Source organism: Stenella coeruleoalba, assembly GCF_951394435.1.
Source record: "Stenella coeruleoalba genome assembly, chromosome: 15".
Lineage (NCBI taxonomy): Eukaryota > Metazoa > Chordata > Mammalia > Artiodactyla > Delphinidae > Stenella > Stenella coeruleoalba.
Genome location: NC_137161.1, coordinates 30,752,781 through 30,770,580, shown reverse-complemented (window position 1 = coordinate 30,770,580; position 17,800 = coordinate 30,752,781). Strand labels below are relative to the sequence as shown.

Sequence of the window (17,800 nt, the reverse complement as noted above, 5' to 3'; positions counted from 1 at the left end):
TTCATTTACTTAATTCATTGGATATTTATTGAGCATTTACTTTATGCCAGGCACTGTGCTCAGAAGAGGAAGGTAGAAAGTGTCATAGAAGTACAGAATAGGGGCAATCAAATCAGACTCGGGTTGGGGGGTCAGAGGAAACTTCCTAGGGGAGGTAAATTTTTTTAAATTAATTTATATGTTTTAATTTATTATTGGCTGCATTGGGTCTTCATGGCTGTGCGTGGGGGCTACTCTTCATTGCGGTGCACAGGCTTCTCATTGCAGTGGCTTCTCTTGGTGCGGAGCATGGGCTCTAGGCATGCGGGTTTCAGTAGTTGAGGCACGTGGGCTCAGTAGTGTGGCTCGCGGGCTCTAGAGCGCAGGCTCAGTAGTTGTGGCACACGGGCTTAGTTGCTCCACAGCATGTGGGATCTTCCCGGACTAGGGCTCGAACCCATGTCCCCTGCATTGGCAGGTGGATTCTTAACTACTATGCCACCAGGGAAGTCCCTATGGGAGGTACATTTTTAAGGAAGAAAAGAAATTAGATAAATTTGGAACCAGGGTTGTGGAGAGTGTAGCAGACAATAAGAACAATTTATGTAAAGACACAGATATACAACAGATATCCAGAAGTTTTGATGATTAAGGTAAAGGATATCAGATAGAAACAATAGGAAATGAGTTATGTGTATTTTTCAGAACACTAAAGTCACAAAGTATAGTAGAGGGAGTGTTTAAGAAGAATTCATGCTACTGTGTATGTGGAAGTGCATTGCAGAGAGGGTGACACTCTAAAACAGCACTAAAACAGTGTGGTTTGTCAAACAATAGCATCAGCATCACCTGGGAACTTGTTAGAAATGCAGATTCTCAGGCCCCACTCCAGACCCACTGAATCAGAAACTCTGAGGAAGAATCCTAGAGATCTGGGGTTTACCATGCCCTCTGGGGATTCTGATGCACCCTAAATATCCAGAAGCACTGCTCCAAAATAATAGTTGATGTTATTACCATCACTGATCCCACCCACTTCCAAGTCCCTTCACCATCCCAAATTGGATCAGCATTTCCCCCACTGCACTCAAATTCACCTACTCTTGATTTACCTGGCTCCATCAACACCAGTGCTGCCCAGGATTTCAGACTACATTTCAGTATGACTTTGATTCCCTCCTCCTCCACACTACCCAACACATCCCATCTGCCCTTATGCCCTGGAAGCATATTAGTCTGACTAATAACCTGAATCCGCTAAACACAGATTAAAGTTCAAGAGATGAAGTGACAGTGGGCATAATAGAAAAGGTCATGTCAATCTAGTCTACCAGCCAGACGCACTTTTCCTCAACTTCCCTCTGGGCAAGGATGGAGAGCACAGGCTTTAAGCCAGCCTACATGGCCTCACATCCTGCCTTTTCCTCTTTCTTTCTGTGTCACTTTGGGTGAATTATCTAAGATTTCTGTGCCTCAGTCCCCTCAGCTGTAAACTAGAGATAATAAGGTATTTATCTCATTGAGTTATTATGGAGATGAATGAGTTCATACAGGTAAAGTACTTTGAACAGTGTCTAGCTCAATAAGTAGTAGTAGTAGTAGTAGTAGTAGTAGTAGTAGTAGTAGTAGTATCACCATTACATTATTCACCTATTGCACCAGTCTCCTGTCCTCCAGTCTGTCTTCACTGCTCTTGGTCTTGCATCCTGGCCCACTGGAAGTTGTTTAAATGGCAACTTCATGTTGAACATGTCATTCCCCTCATCAAAAGACTTCTGTCTTAGGCCGTCATTATCATTGATTTTAAATGCCCACCTCCTTTTTTAAAGAAATGGAATCCTTTGCTTCTAATGGGCTCTTACAGATAATAGTAGAACTGTTTTTTTTTTTATATCCATTTATTTGGGAAATTGCTTTGCCTGTAAACTCACAACTGATAAGGCACATTGTTGCAAAATCACGGGGGAGACGGGAGAGAGACCAATCCAAGGATCTGGATAAAGGGCAAAGGGCCATACTTTCAATAGTGTAGAGAGCTTCCTTGTGTCTCCCCTTCCCTCCTCCTACTTCACAACACAAAGAGCCACGGATCTCCAAGTCCAGTTGGCATCCTCCTCACTCCCACTCTTGTTATCAAGCTTCTTTTAAAGCAACACATCCTTAAAAATGAAGTCCTTGTTGTGTTTTTTGGATTATACCATGTCCAAAAAATACTGCTTGGAAATTCATTCTCTGTCATGAATTCCCAAGAATTCATGTAGAACAACTGGTCTACATTAAAGCCTTGGCAAGATTCTTGGCCAAGCCAAATCAAAAACCCAGCAGATGGTGCCCAGGGACAACAGTTCTGCTAAGAAATGATGAGTTACTCCTGTAGGGTACAGGATCCCAGAGCTGGTCATTTTAGGTGCCAAGGCCCTTCTGTCCTTGGAAGCATGAACAGGTCTGTGCCAATTCAACACTGCAGCCATAGGAAGCCATGACAGCTACAGATCATTAAAATGCAACACAACAAATTAATCCAAAACCATATTTTCCCCTTAATTCACCTGAATTAAAAGATAAAATAGAATTATTCCCTCAGTTATTCTCAGGAAATGACAAAATGAAAAAAAGCATTCAGAGGGTATACTGGGTGATATTGGAGTGTACTGAATCCATTGTCCCAGCAAGACAGAGGAGGGATTTCCACACAGAAAGGACAGACTAGAAAATGTACTCACAGTCATTTGGTTCAAGTGAGTCAAGGGTTCTGCCCATCCAGATGGGTAAGAACTTCTCCAGAGTATTCATAACGTACAGAGTTTGCTCCACTGATATTCAATAGTCTGTTTGCAATCAGCTGAATTGTCAGGACATGCAAACAAGAGGAGATGTGACATATGTGGTAACATCAGTGCGTCTGAACACAAAGAGCATCACAGCAATCACTGTGTTTTTGAGCTGTACATGGAAATTCCATGCAGTTTGTCAGCTTGTTTCCTCTGATTTATGGAAGAGGTAGGTCATCAGCAAAACAGTGCAGAAGGATCACTCTTCAGGAGACTAACAAGATGAAGAGTGGTGTCAGTGATGTGGGTTCACATGTCATTATCTACACTAATCATGTCCACGAGGGACGTAAAAGGATAACACCTGTCACAACAGCTGATCACTGTGCAGAAGAGGCGCCCCGGACAAGGGCAATCGGCAGCCTCTCCCGAAGCAGCTCAGGGCTTGGCCTGAGTTCCTTGTTATTCAGTAAAATACAAACAGGATTTGCTAGGAGGTCATCCATTTTGCAGAGTGTCCTGCTAAATCAGGGCTGCCTTGAGAACCTGATATAATTCACCTTCTAGAGCACAGAGTGTCCTTCATGACAAGACAGTGCACACAGAACAATAGTGTCTAAATCACCTGTTGAGAATAATTTAAAAACAATGAGGGGCTTCAGAGGACCACGCCCATTACACAAATAAATAAACAGTAGAGTCCAGGAACGAGGCAACCAAAGGATCCAGATCAGGTGTCCTTCCTACTATTTAGATGATGAGCGTTGCTCGTTTCATTCAAATGTAGGTCCTTCTGACTAAATTTTTTAATGAGGGTTCCAGGAACTAAGGCCACCAGGGCAATGGCCAACAGCTTAAAGGCAGTTTCCCAGGAGAAAAGAGCATCCAGAGAAGTCAGGGTTGACAGGATGGAGCCCGTCTGCACACAGATGAAATTATACGGAATCAAACCAGGAAGCTGGAGCCAGGGATGGCAAAGCCCTGTTTGTAGAGGTAGGCACTGCAGAAAAGCAGGAACACGTAGGCCTGATGCTCCTTCCGGTACTCTTGAAGGACCTCGGAGAGTTCCCGCAGCTCGGCCAGGTCCGAGGGGAACCACAGTGACCTGTCTCCAGCCTCCTTAGCTGTGCCCAGTGTCGACCCGCGGGGCAGTCGCGTCGACAGCAAGTACAGGGCGAAGGTGCAGCCGGCAAAGACCAGGAGGAGGCCGAGCACGGGGCGCATCTCGGCGCCAGCAGCACCCGGACCCGCCCCGCCGCGGAGGAGCCTGGAAGCAGCGCCAGGAACCTCGCTGCTAGCCAGTAGAACTGTTTTGATTGAAGTCAGGGAATAGGAAGTCCCTTCCAGCTTCTCCCTTGACCTTCATTGCACCTCAAGAGACATCCCTGTAGAACTCTGGGATATGAAGGGCCCAGCATATCCTCTGACCTGTGAAATCCAAACAGCAATCAAGTTGCCCATTTGCTACAAGATTATCTCCTCTCCAGAGAGGTACACCACAATGTGAAATTGCACCTTGTGAATTTACTCAAGCTGCTCACCTGATCTACCCATGATGGACCAGGATGCCTTTGGCTTGAACTTCCCACGTAACTGTCTGGTTTCACTCTGCTATATGTCCTCCCGGTCAGCCTAACCCCAAGGCACCACTACTTCCTCTTGGCCCTGGCCTCTCTTGTGCTTGTCAGACACCCTACTGAAGGCAAGGAACAACAGACCCTGGGGATCCCTGAGAACAGGGAAGCCCAGGAGGAGCTATGTCTAACTTAGAATGTTTTGGCCAGTTGCCGAGGCTTTGTTCCAATTTCTGATGTTCTTTAGAATCTTCTCATTACATCACTAAGAGAAGTACAATTAAGCTCTAATCTCTCCCTCTCTTTTTAGTAACTTTTAATTTGTTTTCTGATTATGAAAGCAATATATGGCTAATATATTAGAGTAAATATGTAATATACAGAAAATTATATTTTAAAAAATGCAAATAAAAATAAACTATAATGCCTCCACACAGAAACAGGCATTGTTAATACTTTGGTAGGTTTCCTTTGACTATTTTTGTATGAATACATTCACAATCATTCACACTCTTTGCAGGATAATCGTATAACTATAGGATATACATCATTGAAAAGTCTTCAAAAACAGAATTTTAAATAGCAAAATAATATTCTTTCTATTGGATATACATTAATTCAATAAACAATAACTAACATTTATTGAACACTTATTATGTGTCAGGTCTTGTGTTTGGTATTGATATATACAGTAATGAACAGACAGGTGTTGTCCCCATGGAGCTAATAGTCTTAGGTGGGAGGTACATTTATAACAAATGAACATGAAAATTAAAATTAAAAATTACAAGAGGCTGGAGGGGAAGATGGCAGAAGAGTAAGACACGGAGATCACCTTCCTCCCCACAGATACACCAGAAATACATCTACACGTGGAACAACTCCTACAGAACACCTACTGAACGCTGGCAGAAGGCCTCAGACCTCCCAAAATGCAAGAAACTCCCCACGTACCTGGGTAGGGCAAAAGAAAAAAGAATAAACAGAGACAAAAGGATAGGGACGGGACCTGCACCAGTGGGAGGGAGCCATGAAGGAGGAAAGGTTTCCACACACTAGGAAGCCCCTTCGCGGGTGGAGACGGCGGGTGGCGGATGGGAAAAGCTTCGGAGCCACAGAGGAGAGCACAGCAAAAGGGGTACGGAGGGCAAAGCGGAGAGATTCCCGCACAGAGAATCGGTGCCAACCGGCACTCACAAGCCCGAGAGGCTTGTCTGCTCCCCCGCCGGGGCAGGCGGGGCTGGGAGCTGAAGCTCGGGCTTCGGTCGGAGCGCAGGGAAAGGACTGGGGTTGGCGGCGTGAACACAGCCTGCAGGGGGTTAGTGCACCACGGCTAGCCGTGAGGGAGTCCGGGGAAAAGTCTGGACCTGCCAAAGACACAAGAGACTTTTTCTTCCCTCTTTGTTTCCTGGTGCACAAGGAGAGGGGATTAAGAGCTCTGCTTAAAGGAGCTCCAGAGATGGGCGCGCGCCGCAGCTAAAAGCACGGACCCCAGAGACGGGCATGAGACGCTAAGGCTGCTGCTGCCGCCACCAAGAAGCCTGTGTGCAAGCACAGGTCACTCTCTACACATCCCTTCCAGGGAGCCTGTGCAGCCCGCCACTGCCAGGGTCCCGGGATCCAGGGACAACTTCCCCGGGAGAACGCATGGCGCGCCTCAGGATGGTGCAACTTCACACCGGCCTCTGCCGCCGCAGGCTCGCCCCACACTCCGTGCCCCTCCCTCTCCCTGGCCTGAGTGAGCCAGAGTCCCCGAGCAGCTGCTCCTTTAACCCCGTCCTGTCTGAGAGAAGAACAGACGGCCTCTGGCGACCTACACGCAGAGGCGGGGCCAAATCCAAAGCTGAGCCCCTGGGAGCTGTGAGAACAAAGAAGAGAAAGGGAAATCTCTCCCAGCAGCCTCAGAAGCAGTGGATTAAAGCTCCACAATCAACGTGATGTACCCTGCATTTGTGGAATATATGAATAGACAATGAATCATCCCAAATTGAGGAGGTGGACTTTGAGAGCAAGATTTATGATTTTTTTCCCCTTTTCCTCTTTTTGTGAGTGTATATGTGTATGCTTCTGTGTGAGATTTTGTCTGTATAGCTTTGCTTCCACCATTTGTCCTAGGGTTCTATCCGTCCGCTCTTTTTTTTCTTAATAATTATTTTCTATTTTAATAACTTTATTATATTTTACCTTACTTTATTTTATTATACTTTATCTTCTTTCTTTCTTTTTTCTTCCTTCCCTCCCTCCCTCCTTTCTTTCTTTCATCCTTTCTTTCTACTTCTACTAATTCTTTCTTTCTACTTTTTCACCCTTTTATTCTGAGCCATGTGGATGAAAGGCTCTTGGTGCTCCAGCCAGGAGTCAGGGCTCTGCCTCTGAGGAGGGAGAGCCAACTCCAGGACACTGGTCCACAAGACACCTCCCACCTCCATGTAACATCAAATGGCAAAAATCTCCCAGAGATCTCCATCTCAACACCAGCACCCAGCTTCACTCAACGACCAGCAAGCTACAGTGATGGACACCCTATGCCAAACAACTAGCAAGACAGGAACACAGCTCCACCCATTAGCAGAGAGGTTGCCTAAAATCATAATAAGTCCACAGACACCCCAAAACACACCAACAGATGTGGACCTGCCCACCAGAAAGACAAGATCCAGCCTCATCCACCAGAACACAGGCACTAGTCCCCTCCAACAGGAAGCCTACACAACCCACTGAACCAACCTTAGCCACTGGGGAAAGACACCAAAAACAATGGGAAATATGAACCTGCAGCCTACAAAAAGGAGACCCCAAACACAGTAAGATAAGCAAAATGAGAAGACAGAAAAACACACAGCAGATGAAGGAGCAAGATAAAAACCCACCAGACCTAACAAATGAAGAGGAAATGGGCAGTCTAACTGAAAAATAATTCAGAATAATGATAATAAAGATGATCCAAAATCTTGGAAATAGAATAGACAAAATGCAAGAAACATTTAACAAGGACCTAGAAGAACTAAAGATGAAACAAACAATGATGAACAACATAATAAATGAAATTAAAAATACTATAGATGGGATCAATAGCAGAAAAACTGAGGCAGAAGAACGGATAAGTGACCTGGAAGATAAAATAGTGGAAATAACTACTGCAGAGCAGAATAAAGAAAAAAGAATGAAAAGGACTGAGGACAGTCTCAGAGAACTCTGGGAAAACATTAAATGCACCAACATTTGAATCATAGGGGTTCCAGAAAAAGAAGAGAAAAAGAAAGGGACTGAGAAAATATTTAAAGAGATTATAGTTAAAACTTCCCTAATATGGGAAAGGAAATAGTTAATCAAATCCAGGAAGCACAAGGAGTCCCATAGAGGATAAATCTAAGGAGAAATACACCAAGAAACATATTAATCAAACTGTCAGAAATTAAATACAAAGAAAACATATTAAAAGCAGCAAGGGAAAAAAAACAAATAACACAAATAAAAGGGAACCCCCATAAGATTAACAACTGATCTTTCAGCAGAAACTCTGAAAGCCAGAAGGGACTGGCAGGACATATTTAAAGTGATGAAGGAGAAAAACCTACAACCAAGATTACTCTAACCAGCAAGGATCTCATTCAGGTTTGATGGAGAAATTAAAACCTTTACAGACAAGCAAAAGCTGAGAGAATTCAGCACCACCAAACCAGCTTTACAACAAATGCTAAAGGACCTTCTCTAGGCAAGAAACACAAGAGAAGGGAAAGACCTACAATAATGAACACAAAACAATTAAGAAAATGGGAATAGGAACATACATATCAATAATTACCTTAAATGTAAATGGACTGAGAAGGCGGAAGATGGCGGAAGAGTAAGACGCGGAGATCACCTTCCTCCCCACAGATACACCAGAAATACATCTACACGTGGAACAGCTCCTACAGAACACCTACTGAAGGCTGGCAGAAGACCTCAGACCTCCCAAAAGGCAAGAAACTCCCCACATACCTGGGTAGGGCAAAAGAAAAAAAGAAAAAACAGAGACAAAAGAATAGGGACGGCACCTGCACCAGTGGGAGGGAGCTGTGAAGGAGGAAAAGTTTCCACACACTAGGAAGCCCCTTCGCGGGCGGAGACTGCGGGAGGCGGAGGGGGGAGCTTCGAAGCCGCGAAGGAGTGCACAGCAATGGGTGCGGAGGGCAAAGCGGGGAGATTCCCGCACAGATGATCGGTGCCGACCGGCACTCACCAGCCCGAGAGGCTTGTCTGCTCACCCGCCGGGGCGGGCGGGGCTGCGAGCTGAGGCTCTGAGGCTCAGGTTTCTGTTTCGGACGGAGCGCAGGGAGAGGACTGGGGTTGGCGGCTTGAACATAGCCTGAAGGGGTTAGTGCACCACAGCTAGCCGGGAGGGAGTCCGGGGAAAAGTCTGCACCTGCCGAAGAGGCAGGAGACTTTTCCTTCCCTCTTTGTTTCCTGGGGCGTGAGGAGAGGGGTTTAAGAACGCTGCTTAAAGGAACTCCAGAGACGGGCGCGAGCCGCGGCTAAAAGCGCGAACGCCAGAGACGGGCGTGAGCCGCGGCTGAAAGCGCGGACCCCAGAGACGGGCGCGAGCCGCGGCTGAAAGCGCAGAATCCAGAGACGGGCGCAAACCGCGGCTAAAAGCGCGGACCCCAGAGGCGGGCGGGAGACGTTAAGGCGGCTGCTGCTGCCGCCACCAAGGGGCCTGTGTGCGAGCACAGGTCACTCTCCACACCCCTCTTCTGCAGAGCCTGTGCAGCCCGCCACTGCCAGGTTCCCGGGATCCAGGGACAACTTCCCCGGGAGAACGCACAGCGCGCCTCAGGCTGGTGCAAAGTCACGCCGGCCTTTGCCACCGCAGGCCCGCCACGCACTCCGTGCCCCTCCATCCCCGCCGGCCTGAGTGCGCCAGAGCCCCCGAATCAGCGGCTCTTTTAACCCCATCCTGTCTGAGCAAAAAACAGATGCCCTCCAGCGACCTACACGCAGTGGCAGGGCCAAATCCAAAGCTGAGCCCCTGGGAGCTGTGAGAACAAAGAAGAGAAAGGGAAATCTCTCCCAGCAGCCTCAGAAGCAGTGGATTAAAGCTCCACAATCAACTTGATATGCCCTGCATCTGTGGAATACCTGAATAGACAACCAATCATCCCAAATTAAGGAAGTGGACTTTAGGAGCAAGATCTATGATTTTTTCCCTTTTCCTCTTTTTGTGAATGTGTATGTGTATGCTTCTGTGTGAGATCTTGTCTGTATAGTCTTGCTTCCACCATTTGTCCTAGGGTTCTATCCGTCCATGGTTTTTTTTTTTTTTTTTAAATTTTTTTTCTTAATAATTAATTTTAATAACGTTATTATACTTTTCTTTCTTTCTTTCTTTCTTTCTTTCTTTCTTTCTTTCTTTCTTTCTTTCTTTCTTTCTTTCTTTCTTTCTTTCTTTCTTTCTTTCTTTCTTTCCTTCCTTCCCTCCTTTAGACAACGAATCATCCCAAATTGAGGAGGTGGTCTCTGACAGCAAGATTTATGATTTTTCCCCATTTACCTCTTTTAGTGAGGGTGTATGTGTATGTTTCTGTGTAAGATTTTGTCAGTATAGCTTTGCTTCCAACATTTGTCCTAAGGTTCTATCCGTCCCTTTTTTTTTTTCTAAATAAGAATTTTTTAATTCAATAACTTTATTATACTTTATTTTATTTTTACTGTATCTTCTTTCTTTCTGTCTTTTTTCTTCTTTCCCTCTTTCCTTCCTTCCTCCCTCCCTCCCTCCCTCCTTTCTTTCCTTCTTTCCTTCTTTGCTTCTTTCTTTCTTTCTTCCTTCCTTCCTACCCTCCTTTCCTTTTTTCTTTCCTCATACTTCTACTAATTCCCTCTACTTTTTCTCCCTTTTATCCTGAGCCGTGTGGATGAAAAGCTCTTGGTGCTCCAGCCAGGAGGCAGGTCTCTGCCTCTGAGGTAGGAGAGCCAACTTCAGGACACTGGTCAACAAGAGACCTCCCAGCTCCACATAATATCAAATGGCGAAAATCTCCCAGAGACCTCCATCTTAACAACAGCACCCAGCTTCACTCAACGACCAGCAAGCCACAGTGCTGGAAAACCTATGCCAAACAACTAGCAAAACAGGAACACAACCCCACCCATTAGCAGAGAGGCTGCCTAAAATCATAATAAGGCCACAGACACCCCAAAACACACCACCAGTCGTGAACCTGCCGACTAGAGAGACAAGATCCAGCCTCATCCACCACAACACAGGCACTAGTCCCCTCCACCAGGAAGCCTACACAACCCACTGAACCAACCTTAGCCACTGGAGACAGACATCAAAAACAGGAGGAACTATGAACCTGCAGCCTGCAAAAAGGAGACCACAAACACAGTAAGATAACCAAAATGAGAAGACAGAAAAACACACAGCAGGTAAAGGAGCAAGATAAAAATGCACCAGACCTAACAAATGAAGAGGAAATAGGCAGTCTACCTAAAAAAGAATTCAGAATAATGATAGTAAGGTTGATCCGAAATGTTGGAGATAGAATGGACAATAGAATGGACAAAATGCAAGAATCAGTTAACAAGGACCTAGAACTAAAGATGAAACAAGCAATGATGAACAACACCATAAATGAAATTAAAAGTACTCTAGATGGGATCAATAGAGAATAACTGAGGCAGAAGAACGGATAAGTGACCTGGAAGATAAAATAGTGGAAATAACTACTGCAGAGCAGAATAAAGAAAAAAGAATGAAAAGAACTGAGGACAGTCTCAGAGACCTCTGGGACAACATTAAACGCACCAACATTCGAATTATAGGGGTTCCAGAAGAAGAGAAAAAGAAAGGGACTGAGAAAATATTTGAAGAGATTATAGTTGAAAACTCCCCTAATATGGGAAAGGAAATAGTTAATCAAGTCCAGGAAGCACAGAGAGTCCCATACAGGATAAATCCAAGGAGAAATACGCCAAGACACATATTAATCAAACTGTCAAAAATTAAATACAAAGAAAGCATATTAAAAGCAGCAAGGGAAAAATAACAAATAACACATAAGGGAATCCCCATAAAGTTAACAGCTGATCTCTCAGCAGAAACCCTACAAGCCAGAAGGGAGTGGCAGGACATACTGAAAGTGATGAAGGAGAAAAACCTGCAGCCATGACTACTCTACCCAGCAAGGATCTCATTCAGGTTTGATGGAGAAATTAAAACCTTTACAGACAGCAAAAGCTGAGAGTTCAACACCACCAACCAGCTTTACGACAAATGTTAAAGGATCTTCTCTAGGCAAGAAACACAAGAGAAGGAAAAGACCTATAATAATGAACACAAAACAATTTAGAAAATGGGAATAGGAACATGCATATCGATAATTACCTTAAATGTAAATGGACTAAATGCTCCCACCAAAAGACACAGATTAGCTGAATGGATACAAAAACAAGACCCTTATATATGCTGTCTACAAGAGACCCACTTCAGACCTAGAGACACATACAGACTGAAAGTAAGGGGATGGAAAAAGATATTGCATGCAAATGGAAACCAAAAGAAAGCTGGAGTAGCAATTCTCATATCAGACAAAATTGACTTCAAAATAAGGACTATTAAAAGAGACAAAGAAGGACACTACATAATGATCAAGGGATCGATCCAAGAAGAAGATATAACAATTGTAAATATTTATGCACCCAACATAGGAGCACCTCAATACATAAGGCAAATACTAACAGCCATAAAAGGGGAAATCGACAGTAACACATTCATAGTAGGGGACTTAAACACCCCACTTTCACCCATGGACAGATCATCCAAAATGAAAATAAATAAGGAAACACAAGCTTTAAATGATACATTAAACAAGATGGACTTAATTGATATTTATAGGACACTCCATCCAAAAACAACAGAATACACATTTTTCTCAAGTGCTCATGGAACATTCTCCAGGATAGATCATATCTTAGGTCACAAATCAAGCCTTGGTAAATTTAAGAAAATTGAAATTGTATCAAGTATCTTTTCTGACCACAACGCCATGAGACTAGATATCAATTACAGGAAAAGATCTGTAAAAAATACAAACACATGGAGGCTAAACAATACACTACTTAATAATAAAGTGATCACTGAAGAAATCAAAGAGGAAATCAAAAAATACCTAGAAACAAATGACAATGGAGACACAACGACCCAAAACCTGTGGGATGCAGCAAAAGCAGTTCTAAGGGGGAAGTTTATAGCAATACAAGCCCACCTTAAGAAGCAGGAAACATCTCGAATAAACAACCTAACCTTGCACCTCAAGCAATTAGAGAAAGAAGAACAAAAAAACCCCAAAGCTAGCAGAAGGAAAGAAATCATAAAAATCAGATCAGAAATAAATGAAAAAGAAATGAAGGAAACAATAGCAAAGATCAATAAAAGTAAAAGCTGGTTCTTTGAGAAGATAAACAAAATAGATAAACCACTAGCCAGACTCATCAAGAAAAAAAGGGAGAACACTCAAATCAATAGAATTAGAAATGAAAAAGAAGAGGTAACAACTGACACTGCAGAAATAAAAGAGATCATGAGAGATTACTACAAGCAACTCTATGCCAATAAAATGGACAATCTGGAAGAAATGGACAAATTCTTAGAAATGCACAACCTGCCAAGACTGAATCAGGAAGAAATAGAAAATATGAACAGACCAATCACAAGCACTGAAATTGAAACTGTGATTAAAAATCTTCCAACAAAGAAAAGCCCAGGACCAGACGGCTTCACAGGCGAATTCTATCAAACATTTAGACAAGAGCCAACACCTATCCTTCTCAAACTCTTCCAAAATATAGCAGAGGGAGGAACACTCCCAAACTCCTTCTACGAGGCCACCATCACCTTGATACCAAAACCAGACAACGATGTCACAAAGAAAGAAAACTACAGGCCAATATCACTGATGAACATAGATGCAAAAATCCTCAACAAAATACTAGCAAACAGAATCCAACAGCACATTAAAAGGATCATACACCATGATCAAGTGGGGTTTATTCTAGGAATGCAAGGATTCTTCAATATACGCAAATCTATCAATGTGATAAACCATATTAACAAACTGAAGGAGAAAAACCATATGATCATCTCAATAGATGCAGAGAAATCTTTCGACAAAATTCAACACCCATTTATGATAAAAACCCTGCAGAAAGTAGGCATAGAGGGAACTTTCCTCAACATAATAAAGGCCATATATGACAAGCCCACAGCCAACATCATCCTCAATGGTGAAAAACTGAAAGCATTTCCACTAAGATCAGGAACAAGACAAGGTTGCCCACTCTCACCACTCTTATTCAACATAGTTTTGGAAGTTTTAGCCACAGCAATCAGAGAAGAAAAGGAAATAAAAGGAATCCAAATTGTAAAAGAAGAAGTAAAGCTGTCACTGTTTGCAGATGACATGATCCTATACATAGAGAACCCTAACGATGCTACCAGAAAACTACTAGAGCTAATCAATGAATTTGGTAAAGTGGCAGGATACAAAATTAAGGCACAGAAGTCTCTGGCATTCCTATAAACTAATGATGAAAAATCTGAAAGTGAAATTAAGAAAACACTCCCATTTACCATTGCAACAAAAAGAATAAAATATCTAGGAATAAACCTACCTAAGGAGACAAAAGACCTGTATGCAGAAAATTATAAGACACTGATGAAAGAAATTAAAGATGATACAAATAGATGGAGAGATATACCATGATCTTGGATTGGAAGAATCAACATTGTGAAAATGACTCTACTACCCAAAGCAATCTATAGATTCAATGCAATCCCTATCAAACCACTACTGGCATTTTTCACAGAACTAGAACCAAAAATTTCACAATTTGTATGGAAACACAAAACACCCCGAATAGCCAAAGCAATCTTGAGAACGAAAGAAGGAACTGGAGGAATCAGGCTCCCTGACTTCAGACTATACTATAAAGCTACAGTTATATAGACAGTATGGTACTGGCACAAAAACAGAAAGATAGATCAATGGAACAGGATAGAAAGTCCAGAGATAAACCCATGCACATATGGACACCTTATCTTTGATAAAGGTGGCAGTAATGTACAATGGAGAAAGGACAGCCTCTTCAATAAGTGGTGCTGGGAAAACTGGACAGGTACATGTAAAAGTATGAGATTAGATCACTCCCTAACACCATACACAAAAATAAGCTCAAAATGGATTAAAGACCTAAATGTAAGGCCAGAAACTATCAAACTCTTAGAGGAAAACATAGGCAGAACACTCTATGACATAAATCAAAGCAAGATCCTTTCTGACCCACCTCCTAGAGTAATGGAAATAAAAACAAAAATAAACAAATGGGACCTAATGAAACTTCAAAGCTTTTGCACAGCAAAGGAAACCATAAACAAGACCAAAAGACAACCCTCAGAATGGGAGAAAATATTTGCAAATGAAGCAACCGACAAAGGATTAATCTCCAAAATTTACAAGCAGCTCATGCAGCTCAATAACAAGAAAACAAACAACCCAATCCAAAAATGGGCAGAAGGCCTAAATAGACATTTCTCCAAAGAAGATATACAGACTGCCAACAAACACATGAAAGAATGCTCAACATCATTAATCATTAGAGAAATGCAAATCAAAACTACAATGAGATATCATCTCACACCAGTCAGAATGGCCATCATCAAAAAATCTAGAAACAATAAATGCTGGAGAGGGTGTGGAGAAAAGGGAACACTCTTGCACTGCTGGTGGGAATGTGAATTGGTTCAGCCACTATGGAGAACAGTATGGAGGTTCCTTAAAAAACTACAAATAGAACTACCATATGACCCAGCAATCCCACTACTGGGCATATACCCTGAGAAAACCAAAATTCAAAAAGAGTCATGTACCAAAATGTTCATTGCAGCTCTATTTACAATAGCCCGGAGATGGAAACAACCTAAGTGCCCGTCATCGGATGAATGGATAAAGAAGATGTGGCACATATATACAATGGAATATTACTCAGCTATAAAAAGAAACGAAATTGAGCTATTTGTAATGAGGTGGATAGACCTAGAGTCTGTCATACAGAGTGAAGTAAGTCAGAAAGAAAAAGACAAATACCGTATGCTAACACATATATATGGAATTTAAGAAAAAAATGTCATGAAGAACCTAGGGGTAAAGCAGGAATAAAGACGCAGACCTCTTAGAGAACAGACTTGAGGTTATGGGGAGGGGGAAGGGTGAGCCGTGACAGGGCGAGAGAGAGTCATGGGCATATGCACACTAACAAACGCAGTAAGGTAGATAGCTAGTGGGAAGCAGCCGCATGGCACAGGGATATTGGCTCAAGGTAGATAGCTAGTGGGAAGCAGCCGCATGGCACAGGGATATTGGCTCGGTGCTTTGTGACAGCCTGGAGGGGTGGGATGGGGAGGGTGGGAGGGAGGGAGACGCAACAGGGAAGACATATGGGAACATATGTTTATGTATGACTGATTCACTTTGTTATAAAGCAGAAACTAACACACCATTGTAAAGCAATTATACCCCAATAAAGATGTTAAAAAAAAAAAAAAAAAGAGTGAGCCCGGGGGTGGGAAGAGGTTGTTAACACTCAGTACCTAGATTTACATAATCGCCAGATTTTAGTATGGTACTCCCCCTCTGCTCTGCTAGATTTCCCTTAATCAGGGTCCCTCTGAAATACCCTCATCAGAAAGTAAGCCTTCACCCTTCGTCCTTGGAACGGGAGGTCAATCAACCAGTTGTGCATGGTGGGAGATCGAACACAGGAACCTACTGTATATTAAATAGATTCTCAACCCAGCTTCCTGTTTTCAACCCACCTTAGGCCCAGTTTCAAAGGCTCCTGGCAGTCTTTAAGTATTATAATAATTAACATTTTTATATCTTCATCAAAAACACGATGCATGCTCAGAGTAAAATTTAATCAAATCCAGTCCAATGTTCTCACTACACACACACACACACACACACACACACACACACACACACACACACACCTGCAACTAGATGAGGTGAAGGATATGTTAATTTGCTTGACCATGGCAATCATTTCACAGTGTACATGCACATCAAAATATCACACTGTACATTTTAAATATATACAATTTTTTAATAAATAAATTTATATATAAATAAATAGGTTCTTATCCTCAAAAAACAGTTGTAAAAAGATTTAGGGATGTTAGAGGATTCTTGCCAATTTGTGTCTTTTTATTTGAATGCCTAAATGATACAAGGCTTTAACAGTATTTCCTATATGAACCAGGGTTCTTAGTTTTAGACAAGAGAAATCGTTTCAACTTAAGCAATAGGGAATGCAGATTAGTCAATGAATTGTTTGAAAAGTGCAGAAACAGACTCTAGGCAAAACTGGAGCACCAAAGGAACTGCAATGCTGATTCCATCAGAGTTAAGAAGCAGCAGAATCCAGAAGCTGCCACCATAGCTGCTGGGGCCAGAGCCACCCCCTCCTCTCAGGGCAAGGCCAGTCACATGGGCACCTGTAACTGGCCTCTCTCTCCATATAATGCAGTTTTGAATTAAAGTTTTGATCAAGTGGAACCTAAGTCACATCTGGAATCTAGCTGGGGGTCTTGGAATTAATACTGACTGAAACAATCTACAATACTGGCCCTTTGCCTACTCCACACATATGCACACGTTTCTTCTCACATTTAAACTCCTGAGTAACAGCAAGAGCAACGTGCTCCCATGTAACACAATGTGTCCTCAAATGAAAGCATACTCATAATCTCCATGAAAGGGAAAACCCAAAGTCTCTTTAATTACTACATCTATTCTGGATAGTGTTAATTCTCTCTTACATTCACAATGCTGCCTTCATGTCTTATAAATTGTGGGGGGGGAAGTTATTAACGGTGACCACCACCAAAAATGCAATATAAAACAGTAGAGAAATGAAAAAAAGGACATGATTAAAAAGATATATAATCTAAAAATGTACATGACAGAGCAAGAAGGGTAAAAAAAAAAAAAAAATAAATAAACAAATGGGACCTAATGAAACTTCAAAGCTTTTGCACAGCAAAGGAAACCATAAACAAGACCAAAAGACAATCCTCAGAATGGGAGAAAATATTTGCAAATGAAGCAACTAACAAAGGGTTAATCTCCAAAATTTACAAGCAGCTCATGCAGCTCAATAACAAGAAAACAAACAACCCAATCCAAAAATGGGCAGAAGACCTAAATAGACATTTCTCCAAAGAAGATATACAGACTGCCAACAAACACATGAAAGAATGCTCAACATCATTAATCATTAGAGAAATGCAAATCAAAACTACAATGAGATATCATCTCACACCAGTCAGAATGGCCATCATCAAATATCTAGAAACAATAAATGCTGGAGAGGGTGTGGAGAAAAGGGAACACTCTTGCACTGCTGGTGGGAATGTGAATTGGTTCAGCCACTATG

General features: G+C 42.6%; 1 protein-coding gene across 1 annotated transcript; it reads right to left on the bottom strand.

The window, feature by feature from the left end:
* Window positions 1–3,575: 3,575 nt before the first annotated feature.
* On the bottom strand, window positions 3,576–4,032 carry LOC307198440 (transmembrane protein 41A-like). The gene has a single exon (XM_079945399.1). The coding sequence runs from the start codon at window positions 3,972–3,974 to the stop codon at window positions 3,696–3,698; it is 279 nt and encodes a 92-aa protein (XP_079801525.1). The 5' UTR covers window positions 3,975–4,032; the 3' UTR covers window positions 3,576–3,695.
* Between the last annotated feature and the right edge of the window lie 13,768 nt (window positions 4,033–17,800).